This window comes from Neopelma chrysocephalum, unplaced genomic scaffold, assembly GCF_003984885.1.
Source record: "Neopelma chrysocephalum unplaced genomic scaffold, ASM398488v2 Primary Assembly neopelma1_71, whole genome shotgun sequence".
Classification (NCBI taxonomy): domain Eukaryota; kingdom Metazoa; phylum Chordata; class Aves; order Passeriformes; family Pipridae; genus Neopelma; species Neopelma chrysocephalum.
Window position 1 is genome coordinate 15,103,358 of NW_020897731.1, and position 19,398 is coordinate 15,122,755.

The 19,398-nt window shown below is 41.9% G+C and overlaps 1 protein-coding gene across 6 annotated transcripts in view; it reads right to left on the bottom strand.

Annotated features, from left to right (window-relative positions):
* Nucleotides 1–19,398, bottom strand: part of RBM47 (RNA binding motif protein 47) — a 79,863-nt gene that overhangs the window by 13,157 nt on the left and 47,308 nt on the right. For 2 of the 6 annotated variants that reach the window (XM_027686565.1, XM_027686564.1), the window contains exon 1: nt 10,138–10,253. The exons of 3 other annotated variants lie outside the window; for them this stretch is intronic. In XM_027686565.1, the coding sequence (XP_027542366.1) occupies nt 10,138–10,250 (113 nt within the window). In that variant the 5' untranslated portion in view covers nt 10,251–10,253. Of the gene's footprint in view, nt 1–10,137; nt 10,254–18,956; nt 19,196–19,398 lie in introns of those variants that run through there. One more of the 6 variants, XM_027686569.1, reaches the window with a different exon arrangement.

A 19,398-nucleotide genomic window follows, 5' to 3' on the forward strand; every position in this document is an offset into this window, starting at 1 on the left:
TCAGTTGGTTAAAACTTGGTACTAATAATGCCAAGGTCAGTGGTATTAATGCTGATAATGCCAATGGGTACAGATCATTGACTTAAGAGTTGGACTCGATGATCCTTATGGGTCCCTTCCAACTCAGAATATTCTGTGATTCTACCTTGATGAGAAAAAGAACACAAGCATGTCTGATCTGAGAGCTCTCCTCTCCTGTTATTACTGCCTTACAAAATGGGCTACCAATACAACCTAACCTTTTCATGTTGAAAAGCAATCCCTCTCAAGAAAATGGTTTCCAAAAATACCATTTTCTGAAGTGTTCAACCCTACTTGTGCACTTTTTTTAGTCCACGGTAAACTGGTTGTGAAAACTTGCTATCATATGTTGTGGGTCTACGCAAGACATGAGCTAATACTATGGGCCTAGTGGCCTTAGTAAAGCCAAACTGATTTCAGTACATCCACTATGTGTGATGAATGCTAGTAGAGGCAAAAAATTAAGCTACATTAAAATGTAGTGCCTTGCTTGATTTTTAGTCTCTGAGAAAGAAGAGGTCTTGATGACATAGATTCATAAAAGAGAGACAGACAAAAATATTGCTAATGAGAAAGGTTGTGTTTTGGAGACAACTAACTAGACAATGACTCATTATCAGGACCTGAAACAAGACTGTCTTCTTTTCTTCTCAGAAAAAGGTAAATCCTGCTTGATTGTCCAACGCTGTGTTAGATGGATGCTAACAACTGCCAGCCTACCAGGAGCCAGGCTTACGAGCATCTCTGCTCCAAGGACTCTTCCTTGCACAGGTGAACTATCAGACAGAGGTTTCACTGAAACCATTCAAATTTCACTTTCCCTTGCTTACAAAACTCCTTCCCTGCTGCCAATAGGACAGGTGTATATAGTTCTTACCCTAAACATTAATTACCTTCTTTTTAACCTATATTTTTCACATTACAGCTTAGAATACTAAATGGGAAACTTACTGTGTTGGCAGTGACTGACCTAAAGCATACCATGAGCAGGCTGATTAATTGAAGCAGATCTTTTATTAAATACAAATACCACACCTTGATTAACAACAATAAAGGGCCCAATGCTGATGTCCCTTTTGCCAGGGCAAAGGCAGCTTGGGGCCCCAGCGAGAAAGCAATGCCCTAACTTCATATATCAACTAATCCTTGGGCTAGTCCAGATCTGGGCAGTGCCCTGTGAAGTTAGGCAGCTCCTCTGTTGATCCCGGTGTGGTCAGATAGGTTTTTACAAACACAGGGACACAGCAGTGTCCTCAGGGCAGTAACTGTGTGTCCACTTCACTCATGTGCTCCTATAAAATGAGGCTCTATGTTTGGACTTAATTCATCCCTCCAGTTTTGTACTACATAGTACAACATGTGTCCTTTTGTGGGTGACACAACCTCCAGCAGTCACATAGCCTGGGGATGGGCGCCAGCACCATGGGAGGCAGCAGGAGAGACCAGGGAGACCTGTGTTTCTGTGATAACTGTCGGGGGGAGGGGATGGGGGCACCCATCCCCCACTTGCAGACCACGTACTGAACAAACTCTGGCTGAGCTGACAGGGTGTGTCTTCATGGACACTGCACAGCCACCCGCTTCCTTCAAGAAACTGCCACAGTTTTGCATTTTAAACCACAGCTGCTGCAGAGGGAAGGTTGGTTGCTGAAATTTTAAGTACACTCTGTTGGCAGAGGGAAATAACAGCTACTGGTTTAAATGTGACCTTCCAAGTTTTTTAGTTGAAATAATAAGGGAAAACGTTAATCCTGCTGCTGCCTATCAGCAGCTCTGAAAGCATGGCTGTCATTAAAGTTCTTTATTTTCAAAATCTAACTCTATTCTCATGACAACTTTATATACATAAAATGTATACAAAACCAACAGCTTACTAAGAACAACTCTGTAACTTTATCACAAACATCAGATATCCACAGAAATGCTCCTGCTGAAAACCCAGTTTGCTTGTTTAGAGTTTATTGGCTGCACAGAATAACTCAGGGGCCTTGTCAATTCTAACTACAGTAGTGACTTGAGGATTGCATCAAGTGTAATGTGCCAGTCACCTTCCTATTTAAAGATAACTAAAATATCATTATACAACAGTTTTCTTTTTCTTGGCAAGAGTGTCACTCTGTTCCTGCTTATTATTCACATAAATGAGCTGAACAAAGCAGAAATTTTTGATACTGTTGCAGAAGCTGAGCCATGGCGTGCCCAACTGCAGGACCCAGGGCCAGCCCAGCGATCCTGCAGCTGCAGCCATGGCAGCAGTGCAAGGTGCTCCTTCCTAAACTAATGGTGAAATAGGATGTCCCACCTCTTTTACAAATGGGCCTAACATGGCCACTGGCCCTGCAAGCGCTCATTGCCATCTCATGTGCTTTTCAGCAGAACACTTTACCCTGTGTTTGCAATTAGTTTAGGAGACATCCTGCTGGAGGCAGCATCCTTGGCTCCTCTCCATGCACAGTGCAGACTGAGGCCAAGCAGGCAGCAGGTGCAGTAAAAAAAGGGTCTGATCTTTGGTGCAATATCCATGCAGAGACTTCGCCTGATTCCAAATTAATTTATAGTTCAAGTGTAAAAGTGGTTTTCAACAGGAATTGGACCACATCTCGGTTTCCCACCTGCTACCTCTAATGAAATGCCAGTGTCTGAAGCTGAATCTTGTGGAGGGTCAGTGCAAGAGAGTGCAGCATTTCAGCACAGCTTTTTAGTCAAGGACCTTTTCTGAAGGTCTTTCATACAGGAAAGGGAAGGTTACTTGGGATGGATAATGTCTTCACACTTTTACAAAAAGCAGTACCTGAGGCCAACAGGCCATGAAAATGTCTGCAGTGTGTCAGACATATTGCTTTGCCTGCAGCTTAACTGGGTGAAGAAGTTGCCCCAGGCTAGACTAAACACTTCGAAAAGGTGGATTTTCTTAATGTGGATCATTTTGGCAAAACTCTGTGGAGAAAGTGCTGGACTGCATCAGCAGACCTGAAGGGGCAGGAACATTGGCTGGCAACAGACTGGATGAGTAGCTTGTGATGAGCAGCTTGGAAGAGAGTAATCTCAAAGATCAAATCAGCACTAGTTATTGACAATGACATGTCTGTCTGCTGTGCAAGTCATCCTGCTGCCAGCACCTATAAAGCACTGCTTACTCTCAACATCATCCACGTGCCTGAATTAGGTCATCAAACTTGTCCCTCTCCAGCCAGGGTCACCTGGAAGGAATCTTTTGGCTCAGGTGCTGCATGGAACACAATGAGAGGTGTATGCAGCAGCATTTGCTGCACTGAATCATTTCCTGTATATGTTCAGGCAAGAACATGTACAGCAGGAGCTGTACACTGCCCACTAGAAGTACTATACTTAAATATGTAGAGAGCAAAAGTGTAAAGTACCTGACGGATAGGATAAGACGAGCCCACTAAATCCTCAGACTAGCTGCTGAAATTAGGACAAGAGGAAACAGTCTTAAGTTGTGCCAGGGAAGGAAAAATTTCTTCATCAAAAGGGCTGTCAAGCATTGGAACAGACTGCCCAGGGAAGTGGTTGAGTCATGATCTCTGGAAGTATTTAAAAGACATGTAGATGTGGCACTTAGGGACATGGTTTAGTGCTGGACTTGGCATTGTTAATGGTTGGACTCGATGATCTTAGAGGTCTTTTTCAACCTAAAAATTCCCACTTCTGCTAATGGTGACACTTGGCATCTTAACCTAGGGTCTATCATCAGGGTTCTGACCACTGATTTAATTGCAAGAGTTCATATTTCATGCTTAAATTTCAATTTTATTAGAGTCGGTTAGTTGAGTTCCCCTTATAAGGGGCAAGTTAATGTTCTGGGCCTGAAATGCAGTTTTCAGGGTAGATCTGCTGCAGAGAGGGTCTGTGCACAGTTTTCAGTTGCTTAAATTTGTCCTAAGTGGCTTAAGCATGTTAAAAATGGTTGGTTTAAAACTCACCAAAACCTATTGATTTTGTCTTTTTATAGTATTAGATTCAAATAAAGAAACAGAAAATTAAGTGCGATATTTTCAACAGTACTCAGCAAATAGTACTCAGTAGATAGCACTACTCCTCTGACATCAGTTACAAGACTCTAATGGCTGCTATAATATTATATTTAAGACAGTGACGAGCACTACTGAAAATCCTGCTTTAAAGGTCTCGCAGGAATGTTCTCCATGTTCTCCATGAACCAATCAAAAGCGATGTATTTGGCTTAAAAAACTGTAACAAAATTACTAGAACTCTCTTCTTTTGCTTCTTGCTACTTTTAAGAGGAAAACATCTGAAATTATTCTGTAAATTAACATCCTGGAATTTCCCAGGTTAAAGTTTGAATGTTAATCAGATAATTCAACAAGGAATTTATACATTCAATGACTGGCTTCTATGGCATATTTAATCTGGTGTGTGATTCACCTTGCATTATCTGTAAGCACTATCAAGGCCCAGCAGTGAACATTCCGAGTATGAAGGTCCCTCAACGACCCAGTCTCCTGGCTTCAGAACTGCAAAAATAGTATTCAGTGAGATATCAGAGCCACAAGGATCATTGAGTCCGACTCCTGACCCTGCACAGGACCATTCCCAAGAGTCACACCATGTGCCTGACAACATTGTCAGGCTTCACGCTGTGACAACTTCCCTGGGCAGCCTCTTCCAGCACCCAACCGCTCTCTAAGTGAAGAGCCTTTTTCTAATATTCAACCTAAACCTCCTCTGACACAACTTCAGGCCATTCCCTCAGGTTCTGTCCCTGGTCACCACAGAGATCAGTTGCCTGCCCCTCCTCTTCCCCTCACGAGGAAGTTGTAGACTGCAATGAGGTCTCCCCTCAGTCTCTTCCAGACCACTCCTCATATGGCTTCACCTCAAGGCCCTTCACCATCTTCATTGCCCTCCTTTGGACACTCTCTAAGAGCTTAATATCTTTCTTTTTCTCTGGTGCCCAAAACTGCCACAATATTCAAGGGGAGGCCGCACCAGTGCAGAACAGGGAGGGACAATCGCCTTACTCAACCGGCTGGTGATGCTTTGCCTGATGCCTCCCAGGACACGGTTGGCCCTCCTGGCTGCCACTGCTGAATCATATTCAACTTGCCATCAACCAGGACGCCCAGGTCCCTTTCTGCAGCACTGCTTTCCAGCATCTCATTCCCCAGTCTGTATGTACATCCAGGCTTGCCCCATCCCTGCTGCAGAATCCGGCACTTTCCCTTGTTGAACTTCCTCTGGTTGGTGATTGCCCAGTGCTCTCATTTGTTGAGGTCTCTCTGCAGGGCCTCCCTGCCTTCGAGAGAGTCAACAGCTCCTCCCAGTTTTGTGTCATCTGCAAACTCGCTCAGTGTCCCTTCCAGTCCTGCATTCAAGTAATTTATGAAGATGTTGAAGAGCACAGGGCCTAAGATAGAGCCACGAGTCACCACTGGTGACAGGTCACCAGTCTGATGTTACTCCATTCACTGTTACCCTCTGTGCTCGACCCGTGAGCCAATTGCTCACCCACCACGTGATGTGTTTATCCAGCTGTGTGCTGGACAGTTTGTCCAGAAGGATCCTGTGAGAGACGGTATCAAAAGCTTTACTGAAATCCAAAAAGATTACATCAACTGGCTTCCCTTGATCAACTAGGTGGGTTACCTCGTCACAGAAGGAAATCAGGTTGGATAAGCAGGACTTTTCTCTCATGAAGCTGTGGGGACTGTGACCAATGGCTGTGTTGTCTTTCAGGTGGTTTTCAATAATTTCCAGAACAATCTTCTCCATAACTTTACCAGGCACTGAAGTGAGACTGACAGGCCTGTAGTTTCCAGGGTCTTCCTTCTTGAAAATCAGGACAACATTCTCCAGCTTCCAGTCAGCTGGGACCTCTCCGGATTCCCAAGACCACTCAAAAGTCCTTGAGAGAGGTTGTGCCATGACATCAGCAAGCTCTTTGAGGATTCTGGGTTAAATCCCATCAGGCCCCATAGATCTGTAGGAATCCAGCTGGAGCAGCAGATCCCACACAATTTCAGACTCAGCTGGGAGTTGATCATTCTCACAGTCATGGTCCTCCAGCTCAGGGCACTGAGACCCCCTTGGTCCATCATCCATGTTTAAGACAGAGGCAAAGAAAGCGTTAAATACCTCTGCGTTGTCTCTGCCCTGTTTGTGAGGTGACCATCCTCATCCTGTAACAGGTCGATTATATTTCTATACTGCCTATTGCCATTAATGTATTTGAAAAAACTCTTTTTATGGTCCCCCACATTTCTGGTTAGTTTCAACTCCAGTTAAGCTTTGGCCACATGAATTTTGTCCCTACAGTTGCAAGCAAAGTCTTCGTATTCTTCCCAAGACATCTCAAATAATAAAGTAAGAAAACTTTCCTGAGCCTAGCTGTGCTTCTTACCATTGCTTTTTGATGATCACAAGTGAAAATTTGTTCATGCATATATGGTTTTCCCATTATGAGAGTGAAAAATTATCTATTTACCAAAGCACCACCAACACCTAGAGCATCCTACTGACGTGGCCCTGCTTCTACAATGTGAATTCTGTCAATGCCATGCGTGTTTCTTGAGTGTTTTTATGCTACTGCAGTGCCAGGCTAGCCACCTCAGCTTGTACCACTTCTGAAGGAAGTTTGGGTAAGCAAAACCCAGTCTCCTCCCTAATTTTATAATTCACTTTGCTGCAAGTCATTTAGAACTTTGTCCAACAAGTTGTGTAAACCCCTATGCTGTACTGTTTGCCCCAGCTCCATCTTTTACTGAGTCCATTTCAAAATAAGTCTATAACTCTTAGCTATTTCAAATAGGACTGGTCACTGGCTGAGGTTGAAGTTATTACCCTGCAAAGTATTGAAGCCACATGTTGAGGAAAGCTTAGAAGATGAGAGCTCTTATCATTTAGCTCTTATCAGCTAAATCAGGAAACAGCACAACCCTTCCTTTCTTCCCAAATTCCCATATTTCAGTCTAGTCCACATAAGCTATTATTACCATGGTCAGACAGGAAAATGTGTGACATATAAATTAAGGTCAATGTAGTCACTTGGTATGTAACAAGTCTTTCCTACTTTGGATGAGCCATACTTGATGGAAAACTTTTTGTGGTGTTTCTTTACCACAAAGCCATTAAACTCTGTTCTCAGCAGAGATGCTGATACGGATAAGTATGTCCTGCTTGTATTAACTTTTAAAAAGCATTCTACTTAGAAAGTGAGAAGTGTTTCACTCAGGGTGTACTAGGAGTTCACAAGCTTTTGCCATAAGAAAGATAGTAAAAACAATGTTCTGCAACTGAAAATCAAAACCACGACTACACTCATCTGTTAATTATTACACAAGAAAGATAAGACATCCACCTATTTCACTTCTTGCCCCTTCAAAGACAAATCTTACATACGAACGCAGTGATTTAATTCTATCACTGAAAATGTCAGTGAAAGGCTTTGCTGAACTCTGGAGTAGGGGTATGTGTACTTGCGCTTCTTTGTTGTTATAACACAACACTGTCTGTCTGCATAAACATTACAGTAAGATGTCCCACCCCGCAGTGTAACCAATAGTATCTAAAAAAGATCACAAACTACAGTTGCCTTTTCAGCTTTTCTGGTCCAACCTTTTCAGCTAACTCTTCCGAAGATCCCAGAGCGAAACATAACACATCCTGGCTGTTCATATGAAGTCTACTCGCTTAATCAAATTTATTACAACAAAAACAGCTTTGGACTTTTCAGTTTGCCCTAATCTCATGCACTATTTTTATTACAACATTCTCAATTTTGTGTATACCATGTGAACACTGCAACAATGGGGGGCCCAACTTGCAAATCTGCTTTCAGCAGGAGGCCAGGATTCCAGGGAAAGCTGAAAGTGGCTCAATATGTTCCCTCCCCCTCAGGTCACAGAAATGAAAATCAACATAAAGCAAACCACAGTTGGGATGTGAATGCTGGCTGCTGAAAGTACATTAAACTCAAAGCATTTGCTTTAGTCCGTGGCTGGCGGTTTTGTTCTTTTTTTTTTCCCTTTGTGCACTGACATTTGACCCTTTTTATAATATGCACCTTGCACCATTGAAACCCAGTTAGTTATTAATTAAACTCAGGTACCAATGGCTGACTTGTACATATCATGCTTTTAACTGCCTGGTATTGCCCGTGCATGGAGGAGAGGGGGATGGAAGTCAATCGTCTTTGCTGTGAAATTCTGTCATATCGGCAGAAAGGAGCTGCAAAGTGCAGCAATTTGTACCTGACCTCTGATCTAAGAAGTTTGTACAGACCTTTGAACGTTGGATTGAAATTGAGAAACCAGGTTTACAAGTACAAGGAAAAGGTTTCCAGCACTCGGTACCTGTGCCCAGGGTTAATATTATAAATAAAAAAAAAAATGTTTAACCAAGGCAGGAACTTTCTCAGGGGGCACCACTCCTGCACTGGGTTAATTCAAGACAACATGAGTCTACTGAAATTACAGCTCAGTTGGAAATACCTATGGTTTGGAAATGAAATTTCTGTTCGCTCTAGAAAAGGAGTGGGATTTGAGACAGGTATAATTTGAAATTCACCTTTTGTTGACCTTAACTGAGATTATTTTTTTTTTTAATTAAAAGCTGAAGAAAGAAGACAAGGATCATTTGATTCAATATAATTTCTTCAGCAAAGAATGGAGCTGAAATGCAGAATTGAATAGAAATTATTAAAAAGAGTAGCAAAATGGCTACTTCTTTGTTAACTTTATTTATTTTTATACAACGCATTATCTAATCTTGGTTATACAGTATATGAGAAACACATGGAAAAATAATCAAACCAACAATATTACAACAAGCTCTTAATAGACAGCCATGTGGCCTTGCCTTGACAAGCAAAAAGGACACGTTTTGTAGTTCTGTTAGATTAAGTGTGCTAATTTAATTAAAAACCTCTCTCACCTCTTTCATACAATGGCAAGGTCTTTGGTCCAACATCATCAGCTAACACCAACATGCACCACTGTGGACCGTGCATTGGGTGTGAAGGCTTTCAGAGATGAGCTGTGATAACATGATTGAAAAAGATGCCCTTTCTGCAACCCAGCCTGTCTGTCCATGGAGCACTGCAAGGGATGGCCATAACATTTTGCATGACATCTCTCACATGCTCTGAGCACTGGCTGTCATCCATGGCAAGCTTGGATGTGCAAACAGTGAGGGAGCCCTTTACACACACATTTTGAAGCATGGCTTCAATCCCACCTAGCTCAGGACAGGACACCACTACATACAGCTGCTTCATCTGGTCCACATGCAAACTAACATTTTTGTCATTGATTTTAATTGAGCTTTACTTACAACATCTACATTATTTTTTTTCCACGTTTAAGTTCAAAATTCATTATTGTTATCAGCACTGGCCCCAATAAAACAATAAATTAATAAATAAATAAGCGTGAACACATTAGTGTCACGTGTCCAATGTCATATACAAGTCTTACACATTTCACATTCTGCTCAAGCAGAATATGAATAGAATAATATCAGAAGTTGATATTCTTAAAATGCTATCAAATTTTCAGTATGCAGAATGAGTTATATAGATTCATTTGTAACAATAATACTTGCATACATATCCTGCTTGCTTAACCTTCCCAGACACCTTCAATCCACAAGTCCCAAATTTTGTACCAGAAGCTGATAATCCACTATAAAAGTTTGATTTTTTTATGTCAATCTCTTGAAAAAACATAACAAAATACCAGGCAGCACAAACAGACAACGGCAGAGACAGACTGACTGAAAACACAACAGCAAACAGTTGTAATTGGCTACCTTTCAGCTCATTAATTTAAGGTAGTAGAAAAAAATCTTTGAAATATGATTTTGTTTTCTTCTGTCTAAAATATCAGCGGTTTAGTTTTCACTGTTCAGACATTTGCTTTGTTGTTTGTTATGCAAATTCTTTTAGATATTCACATGTTGATGTCTTAGTTCAAGCTTACAAGCAGTTGCTTCCTTCTCAAATAACTCCTCTAGGACCCTCTGAAGGAAGGCAAAACCCCAAACCAACACCTTAATGATGATATACTTTTGGTCTCAACTCCCTGATAAATAAAAACCAGATAAAAAACCCTACAGAGCAAACAAGATTTCCCTTACCTCTCTAGTCCTGTGATCGAAGTGCAACAGGTTAAGAGGACTTGCGCCTTTGCCCGAGCAACCTTTCTTCCTAATGGCAAAAGCCGTGTAACCTGGTTATACAGTTTATGCATCTCTTTATTGGCCAGCGAGCGTTAGCCATTTAAATTCCTTGGGAGTCATTTGTTAAGGGCTCTTAGGCTGAGGCTAAGTGGGTGGGACGGGAGGGAGAGGGGATGTTAGTGCTGCCAGACACAGAGAGCTCTCCAAAGTGGTTTGAAGATTAATAGAAAGCCATCTGCAAGGAAGGGATCTTTGAAGGGAGGGCTGGGTGCAACCTTCAGGGAAGCACAGGAAAGAGAAACCGTAACATTTTTGCAGGTAGGAGGAATTTGAAGAAAAAGATTTGATTCAAAATTCAAAACTTGGAAAAAAGGGAGTGAAACATGTACAAACAACTCCTTCCTAGCACAAGGCGTTGTGCAAATAGTTTGGGTTACTCACAACAGATAAGATAAGAAAAGGGCATATTTTGCTTGATGGCATGAGGCTTTTTCAGTGAAAAATTTTTTTTCTTTATATGTGTCTAGCAAAATTATTTTAGGCTATACTGAATCAATTTACCTTTGGTTGTAAGAAAAACAAGGGGTCTGCAGCTCCTGGACTGAGAGGTAGATTTACTGATCATGTCAGCAGTGGGACGGTAGGAATAACTCAGCCTGTGCTGTGTACCCGACATGCACTGTTTCAGCAGTAAACACGGAACTCCAACGTGTTTACTTGAAAGAAAAAAAGCACCCAGTGCAGAAGTAAAAGCACAAGGGTGGTAAAACATGATTCATGGCAGCAGAAATGGTCTGTACATAACAACGGAGCATTAGGCCCCGGGAGCACTTAGGCAAAGCAAACAACACACCTTCTCAAGCAGCCAAGAGGAGGAACCACTCTGAAACACTCTTTGGATGATGGATTTGCCTGGTTGGCAAATAGTGTGCACAGCCAGCCGGCGGGAGAAGAGGGAGCAGGGCATGCCTTGGAAGATGGCTAATTTCAGGGAAAGGACACTGCCTAAAGGAGGTGAAAAGCAAACAACATATTGCAGAAGCAAAACAATTACAGCTTTCAGTCCTTTTCCAGTTGTTTTTACTGGTATTGCCATTCCTATCTCTGCCCTCCCCCCCATATAGTAAAGCTTAGTCCAAATCTCCATCCAAGCAACACACAAGCTCAGGGCAACAACCTCAGGGCAACCCCATGTGCAAGAAGTGTATTAACCTCTTCATGACAAACCATAAACTGGAGTAGATTCTGCAGAGGAAGCACTGGCAGTTTGTATCAGGTGGTTCTTCATAATAATTTATTCTTGTCCTCTGAGTACTTTGGTCTGGGCACGTAAAACATAAGAGACATCCTCATACTGCTAAGTCAGAGGTTCATCAATAGGGAAGAGGGGTAGAGAAGTCAGCGGGTGTAGAGATAAGAGTTCTAAAACTAGAAGGCTCCAAGTTAGAGAGAGAAATGTGGAAGATCGTGAAGGCTGGCAAAAGAAGTATCTTTGTGGCAGTTTCTGAGAGCGAACAGGAAGGAGAGCTGTTCTACTTACGCTGCAAACCAATAGGTGATTGCTGTTCTGGCTCTTTATACTTGTTTATCCACTGTACTGTGGCTGTGGTGTGTTAGGCACTGTACAAACACACCTGCAGCCCGGATCCAAGTCCCAGAGTGCCTGCAGACCAGGTCTACTGAAGTCTTTCAGCTTTAGAATTCATCTCTGCAAATGTTAGCTACAAAAGCTGCAGAGAAGCAGGTACTCCCTAAGGGCAGGGAAGCTGCAGCGTGGAAATTTAAGAAGTTTGCCCAAGACTATAAAAGGAATCAGTCTCAAAATTGGGGATAAAATATAGGAGATTCTGCCACAATCAGATCCATGTCTCAATCCCACTGATCTCTATAGGGAAGTAAGTATAAAAAATTTAGCAGGTATGAATTTGCAAAATTTCACCAGATTGATTTTTAAAATCAGTGTTGTTCTTTTGCTTTGCTTTTTTCTGTTTGAAAACAAATCAAACTTTTAACCATAAGCATTGTAAAGTAAGTTTGTCTGTGTTGCATGGGGTCTGTGCAGATAGCCCAGCTGAAACAGAAGAGAAAAAAAAGAAAAAAAAAAGAGAGAAAAAAAAAGGAAAGCTATCAGATGCAATTGTCCGTGTGCTTAAATGTCCAGACAAAACTATTCTGTGTAACTGGAATTAAAAAGCATTGATGCTAGTGAGATGATGGGCTCATTTTTAGAAGGCTCTTCAATATACTATGTCAATTAGGATCACACGAGGAGACTGCTCAAACACTTGGCTTTTATTTCGTTCTTTCACTTTTAGCTGCAGCTTGTTGTTAGTGTCCAAGTTATTTCCCCGTTATTGTTTAAAGCAATGAATCTCAGCAGATCAAGGTGCAGGTTATTCTGAGGTGTTAGCATCCCCAGTGGCAGAATTAAAAAATATATTAATTTGTCCTTTTATAAGGAACTTAAGAAAGTTAGGCAGAATTCTGCAAGTGTGTCTCCCAGCTTTCCCTAACATTAGACACCTTGTTTCTTTTGACTTCATGCACACTGTGTTCATAATTATTGCAGGACTCTTCATGTACTTCTTTATGATGACACCTAAGGCAGAGTGGAAAAGTGTTAAGGGCAGAGCCATTTAAGTAGCAAGAATGATGGATTCTGTATACACCACATGCTCCTCTCCTCATACAGCATCCAATGCTTGGGTGTAAGAATATAAAAACAACTTCTTTCCTAATGTACAGGTTGGCTACAATGGTGAAAACTCACCCTATGTAACAATAATATCATAAATATTTAGTTTTTTCATCTTTTTGATTATTGACAGTGAAGCAGGGGCCAAATCCTAAGACAAGTGAAAGGGAACAGTCCAGACCATGCCCATGTTTCCCATAAACCTTCCATTTCCTTTAATTTGTTCTTGTGGTGGGATTGTAGGTGAAAGGTTTTTCCTAAATAATTATTCTCCTGAATACAGTAATAGAAAAAGCTGGATATTTCAAGAAAAAAAAGTGAGATTCACTGGAATATGCTAATGCCTGTCAATGGGAACCTTCTCCCTGATGCAGAAAAGACTTCCAAGGAGTTGGTGTGCTTCCCATCATCTGTCTCTTTTCTACAAGCAGACACATGAAGTGCCTTTCCTGATGTGGTGTGCTGGGGTTCTCAATGTGATGACATGCACTAGTAAAGCACTGGATCTGCTTTCTGAGATTTTTAGGAAGATCAAACCCAAATGCTTTGAGAGATCCAGAGGCTGACCACAGACTCATCATTTTATTGGGGTGATGTCATTATCTGGGTGAGAGTATTTTTTATGAACATGGTAGTAAATAGATTTCAGGAGATATTTCATGATGGTAGCTTAACATCATGTAACAGTGCAGATATGAGCAAGTGAAAGGAGAAGGGAGAGTAAGGAACGAGCAGTGGATTGGCCTTTATGTTTTTATTTGGTCTTCAAAAACTACTGAGAGACTACAGTGTAATGAGAAGGGAATGTGCCAAGTAAAATATTTCACTGAAAGGACACATGAATTTAAGAGTGACCGGCAACGTGTCTAATCTCAATCTCAGAAAGTCTGTATGGTTTATCAGTATATTTACACATAAGCCCATTCTTAGGCACAACACAGCCACAAAAACTAGGATCTCATCATGCAACAGACAGGATTTTCTCCCCTTTCTTTCATTTCCTTCTCTTTTTAACAAAACCACTTTGTATTTGGTGGAACAGGTTCCCACACCTTTATAGAACCATTTTATTGCCTATTTGAAGTTTTAAAGAGACAACACCACTTTATTTAAATGAATGTTATTTTACACCTGTTCTTACACAATGTGAGTTGATACAGAAGAAATTGTCATTTCCTGACTTTCCTAAGCTACTGAAGACCAGAATCTGAGGAGATCCTTTAGAGAACAGTCAGTAACAGGTACCACAACAACTCGGGGTTTTTTTGTGTGGATAGTATACAACAAACATACATCTAATTCTATGTCTCAAATCAGCTTTACTATATTGTCTCTAGAGATTTTCAGAGGTATTTAGGCACCCAGGTAAACACCTGGAGACAACAACTTTACAAGTTCTCTCACACCAAAGCCCTTTCTATGCATAACCTATGTCAATGCTTTGACCTTTATCTTGCCATATCACAGAAGATTCCCAGCAAATGTCTTTTCAAAGATGGACTCCTTGTCTGCTCTGCCAGCTAGTCAAATACTCATCCCACTACGGACATGATGAAGTCACAGCCCTGAAGGTGGAGTCTCAACAGGGGGAAATTTCTTAAAGGACACCTTGGGCTTTCCCCTTTTGTTTTTTAATCCTAGGCTTCTCTGGTTCATGGACAGTGAGAGTTACCCTCATAACCTTTTCAGTCATTAGGCAATTTTTTTTTTTTTAGCAATCGCTTTATTGTCATTCTGCAAGGAAAGTCAGCACAGAGGGTCACCCTAAAGAGTAGGCTCAGTTTCCCCATGTGCATTCTGCTTTTATTTAAACCTGAAAGCAGGTTTTAGGTTCCAAAATCTAAGAAAACAGATACTGAATAAACCAATGGAGTGGAACAGATTTTAATTAGCACATAAAAAAAGAAGGAAATCAGCAAATCCCAACTTTTTTTATATAACCATAGCCATTACATTTCTCTGGCATGTTTGTTTTCCGTTGTAATAAATACAGGGAGGGTTCTGAATAGACATATCTACAAGGGAGGTTAATATGATAATTGCCTTTCAGTCCTAGGGTAAATAAAACACTCTACAAGAAAAAAGTTTTGCCCTCACTAGCCTGATGCGGCTGCTCAAGACCAGTGTTTCACACCACAGTCTCACAAACATGTTAAACTGGTGTTGCCTGTGTAGAGTCCCACTCCATTCTTCCTGCAGCCACTCTACATCCTCTGCATGTGCTGCCACAAGTGTTTGTGTGGCTGCACCATGCACTTACACCACCTGAGCACCTGTGCTGGCAGAGGGGAAAAAGAGGGTGGGACCTGTCCTTCTGCCAGCATTTCTGGCTTAAAGCTTTTGTTGGGTCACAACACTGAGCAAATTCATGGGAAAACAGGGGAAAGGTTTCTTTTGAAACCTGCTGAATCTAGTTTCACAGCACAGCACAGCACAGCTCCTGCTCTGGAGAAGACGATGAGATTCCACAGTGGGGTAGATGAGAGCCTTTCTGTAACACCAAGGAGCTTACTGAACCATTCAGAGAGACCAGAAGGTAGAATAGCAAACTGCTACCCTTGGGTGAATTTTAGTTCTGTAGGTATTGAAAGGGTGAAGGTCCTGGAGGACTCTTATATTGTATTTTATTACATGTTCACAACTTCCATTTCTCAGAAAACTAATTTATTGTCAGGATTAGAAAAAGCAGCTTTCGGTGATGTCAATGGAGTCTGAACTGCCACGCACAGCAAAGGCACCATTATCAGAGAAGTCTGTGTTAAGCAGACCAAGCTTTATAACAGCCCTATGCTTGTCAGAACACCTGTGATGGGACTTCACACAGAAAAAAGCTGCTGTGACTGAGTCACCCATTGGTGGTGGGAGCTACCATGAGTCAGGACTGGGGTCACACCTCTTGGCTCATGGCCATGTGTTGGCACGCGGACTTTGTCCCTGTGGCCCGGCACAGATTCGCCCAATGTTGTCACATGCTCTTGCCTTACCTAACCTCAGCCCAGCACACTGGCTCCTCCTCTGCCAGTGTCTCCATCCTGTCTGCTCCTCTCCACTGCTGACCTTTGCTATGGGCAGGCAGGACTGGGGCTGCAAACCTGCCTTCAGCTGAGCTTTCTTCTCAGCAGCCAACCAAAAAACATCTGCAGGCATGCTGCTCCCAAGCCACTGTGTACCAGCCCGGTTTGGGGTGACTGGTAATGTTGCCAGTCCAAGATGTGCTTCTGCAGTGTGGGAAACAGGATGGATTTGCCTGTTATTCCACCAAATATATTATCTAAAACACAGGCAAGCCCTGGAGCTATGTCTATACCAAGCCACTTGCACAGTGCAGAAACAGTAGTGTAACGTTAAGTGACTATTGACAGGAACTTGGCAAACCCTGTGGTAAAACCACCCACCCTAACTAAACATGCTTAAATGGTAAAAGGGCATTTTCACCTCTGCGGCTGCACCTGGGCTGGGACCCACCACTGGTGTGGAGCTCTTGGGCATCATCTCCCTGAATGCCAGAGCTGCCCAGGTCACCCTGGGGTAAAGCCAGCCTAATTAAACTTGAAAGTGCTCAAGGGATGTGTTAATGTGTAGCTCTCAGTAATCACAGGAAGGTGATTTTTACAGGACTACACTTCAGCTATATAACACTTCTTTCTCAAAGAAACATCTCAGAGCGCTGTTGACATAACTTACCTCGATAGATATTTGACAAGATAAAACAGGCAAGGTGTCTGTGATTTCAAGGACCACAATAGCTGAAATATTTGGGAATGAGAAGAATGGTCTGAATGGCTGTAATTATTAAATCCATTAGTTAAATTGGTCTTTCCCTTCCTCATTAAAGAAAATGTCTTGAGGCATTGACATTACTTAAGTGGGAGATGTGTCTCATTCAGGATGCACCTAAGCCCCACACCTCCGATCTCTAAGGGAAGGTTTGTATCTTCAAGAGGACATTTCCAAATTGGCAACAATCAAATCCTTAAGTTCACATTTAGAAGCTGCATGAAAAGGTCCTGAGTGAGGGAGATACTTTAACTTTGGCTAAAGGAGGGGCTGGAGACACAAAATAAGCTCTTCTGAGCAGTATGTGCACTCTCAGCTCTGCCCTATTCATCTCTCAGATTTCTTGTTATCTGCATGTAGACCCTGGAACTGCCTGAGGTAGGGACTGTAGTGGGTAAGGCCACAATGTTTTGGTGGGGAAGGAGAAGACTTCATCTAAAAAGTTGTCTGCTGTGCTGCCTCTGGGTTCAGGGAAGACATCCTAGCATGTTTTATTTTTAGCAGAGGTGTCACCCATGGGAACTACTGTCCTCAAATGTTGGGCAGAAATAATGCTCACTATGCACCTGAGATATGAGCTGTCTGCAAGGAGGCATCTGCAATTAAACAGGAAATTGCAGCTTGTCAGTGGGTTAAATGAGTGACAAATGACCATAATCCTGCAGAGATACTCTCTTTTTTTTAAAAAAAAACAACAACCAACCAACCAACCAAAACCAACAAAAAAAACCCCAAACCCCCAAACAAACCAAAACAAAATTAAACGAAAAACAAACAAGCAAACAATTAAAAATCTCAAAACTTTAAAAGGTCAGTGACTTCATCCTTCTTAAAAACAAGCAAGGTAAACTCTTAAAGGAAGTACATTTAATTGGTGGGAATACGTACAGGTTACATTTTAAAGGTAAGAGTGTTACCAAATATACAGAGAAAGAGCTGCTATACAGTCTCCATGCAAGCTAAGATGGTTGAAATCTGACCTTTCTAGCGCTGTGTGCTGTCTTCAGAGCACCACTGGAGGTAAGCAGAGACCTACATTTAAGGACATTGCCCTTCCTATTACATTGCTGGAGAGTATTCCAAAAGAAAAATGAAGACATTTTTTGCAGTTTGTATCAGTCTTACCCCACTTGTTTCACCAGTACATGATCTAGCACGGAATCTCTGAATATGAAGATGTAACATATTGTTGTCTAATACATAGAGTAATGTGGCAACAACCAGGTTGTCACCTGTCCTTCACCTGTCCAAATACTTAGACTTCCACATCACTCGTGAGGTCTGAATTTTCTATCTGTAGAAGGAACTATTTGCTCTGTTTGTGTTTAGGGGTGTATGTAAAGAGGTGGTTGAAATTTTTTGTGGTCTATAAGTTTATCTGAATGAAACCAATACATTCGTGGTGCCACATCATCATGCTTGATATGCACAATGTTACATCAGGGATTTGACTTCCCATATGTTTCATGGTATGAAACTGGTGTTATGTACAAGACAGCGCATTCCAGAATATGCAAGTAAAGCCATCAGGTGATGAGGTTTGCCTTGTTTTAATTTCTGGCCTTTGAAAAATGAAGCAAAACCTTTTTCTGCAGAACAATGAAGAGTAGTAAGGTTGTATTGAGGCTTTAGATTCCTTTTCTTTGGAAATTCTCAATTCTTTTGGGAACAATTATTGCTAAAAGTGAAATATAAGTGGATTAAAATTGCCTTTCACATAATTTCTTAGAGTATATTGATGATGCCAGTAAAATAAAAGTAATTTCTTTATGCTGTCACTAAGCTACATCATTTCAGAGAGGAAAAAACGTAATATTTTGACTTTGTGCATTTACTTCTGAAAAGACCATTTTATAGACTTGAAAAGGTTACTTTTGGTCTGTTATTGATTGCCTTAGAAGATTAAACATAACATTAAAAGAACAATTGAATACAGCGCGAGGGTTGCTGTACATGCCCTGTACACCTCCGCAGCACAGAACGCAACCTGGAAGAGCAGAACCCTCCAATGATTGCCCATTTATAACAGGAATGCTCAGTTGTGCTCAGAGCATAGTCAGCTTCAGAAAAGGAAAAACTTTCCCATCTAAAGCATAAGATGGTCTCCTGCACTTAGTGACCAAGAAGACAGATTTCTTTGAAACAGGATCTTCCATAACCACCTCCCCCAAGAACACTTACATTGCGTTTTAGGGATCTTCTCCTTCATAAGAGGCTGAAAAGGGGTGTCTCACTGACCAGGCTCCCTCTGACCCCTTCTAAATACAACCATGACCATAATACTGTCGCGAGGTACGTTACTAACCTACAGGTCGTTCCTCAGCCAGCCGGCAGAAGTAGGCTCGTGCCCTGCTAAGCCGTCGTATGCCTGGTGCCACTGTCACCGTCGCGTCCCCAGCACCCAGCTGTCCACTCCTTTGAGACCTCAGCCAGGGGCTTCGTAGGTCACGGAGAAGCAGCAGGACAGACCTCGTGCTTTCAGGTGCTCTTTTACTCAAAGTATCAAGGGAACCTAAATCATTACAACCCCTAATGATGACTGGAGCTGATTAAAGGGCACTTTACAAAAGGTTCCTCCCTGTGACCGTGTTTTGCCAAGAACAACCAGCTCCTCTCCTACCTCAGCTGGCCAAAGGTTAGCACGCCGAAGTGAGCAAAGTCCAGCAGTAGCTCATGGTTAAATGGCTAAAGGCACTCTGGCTTACAGCAGGTGCTCCAGCAGTAAAACTGCTGTGACACTCAAAGCT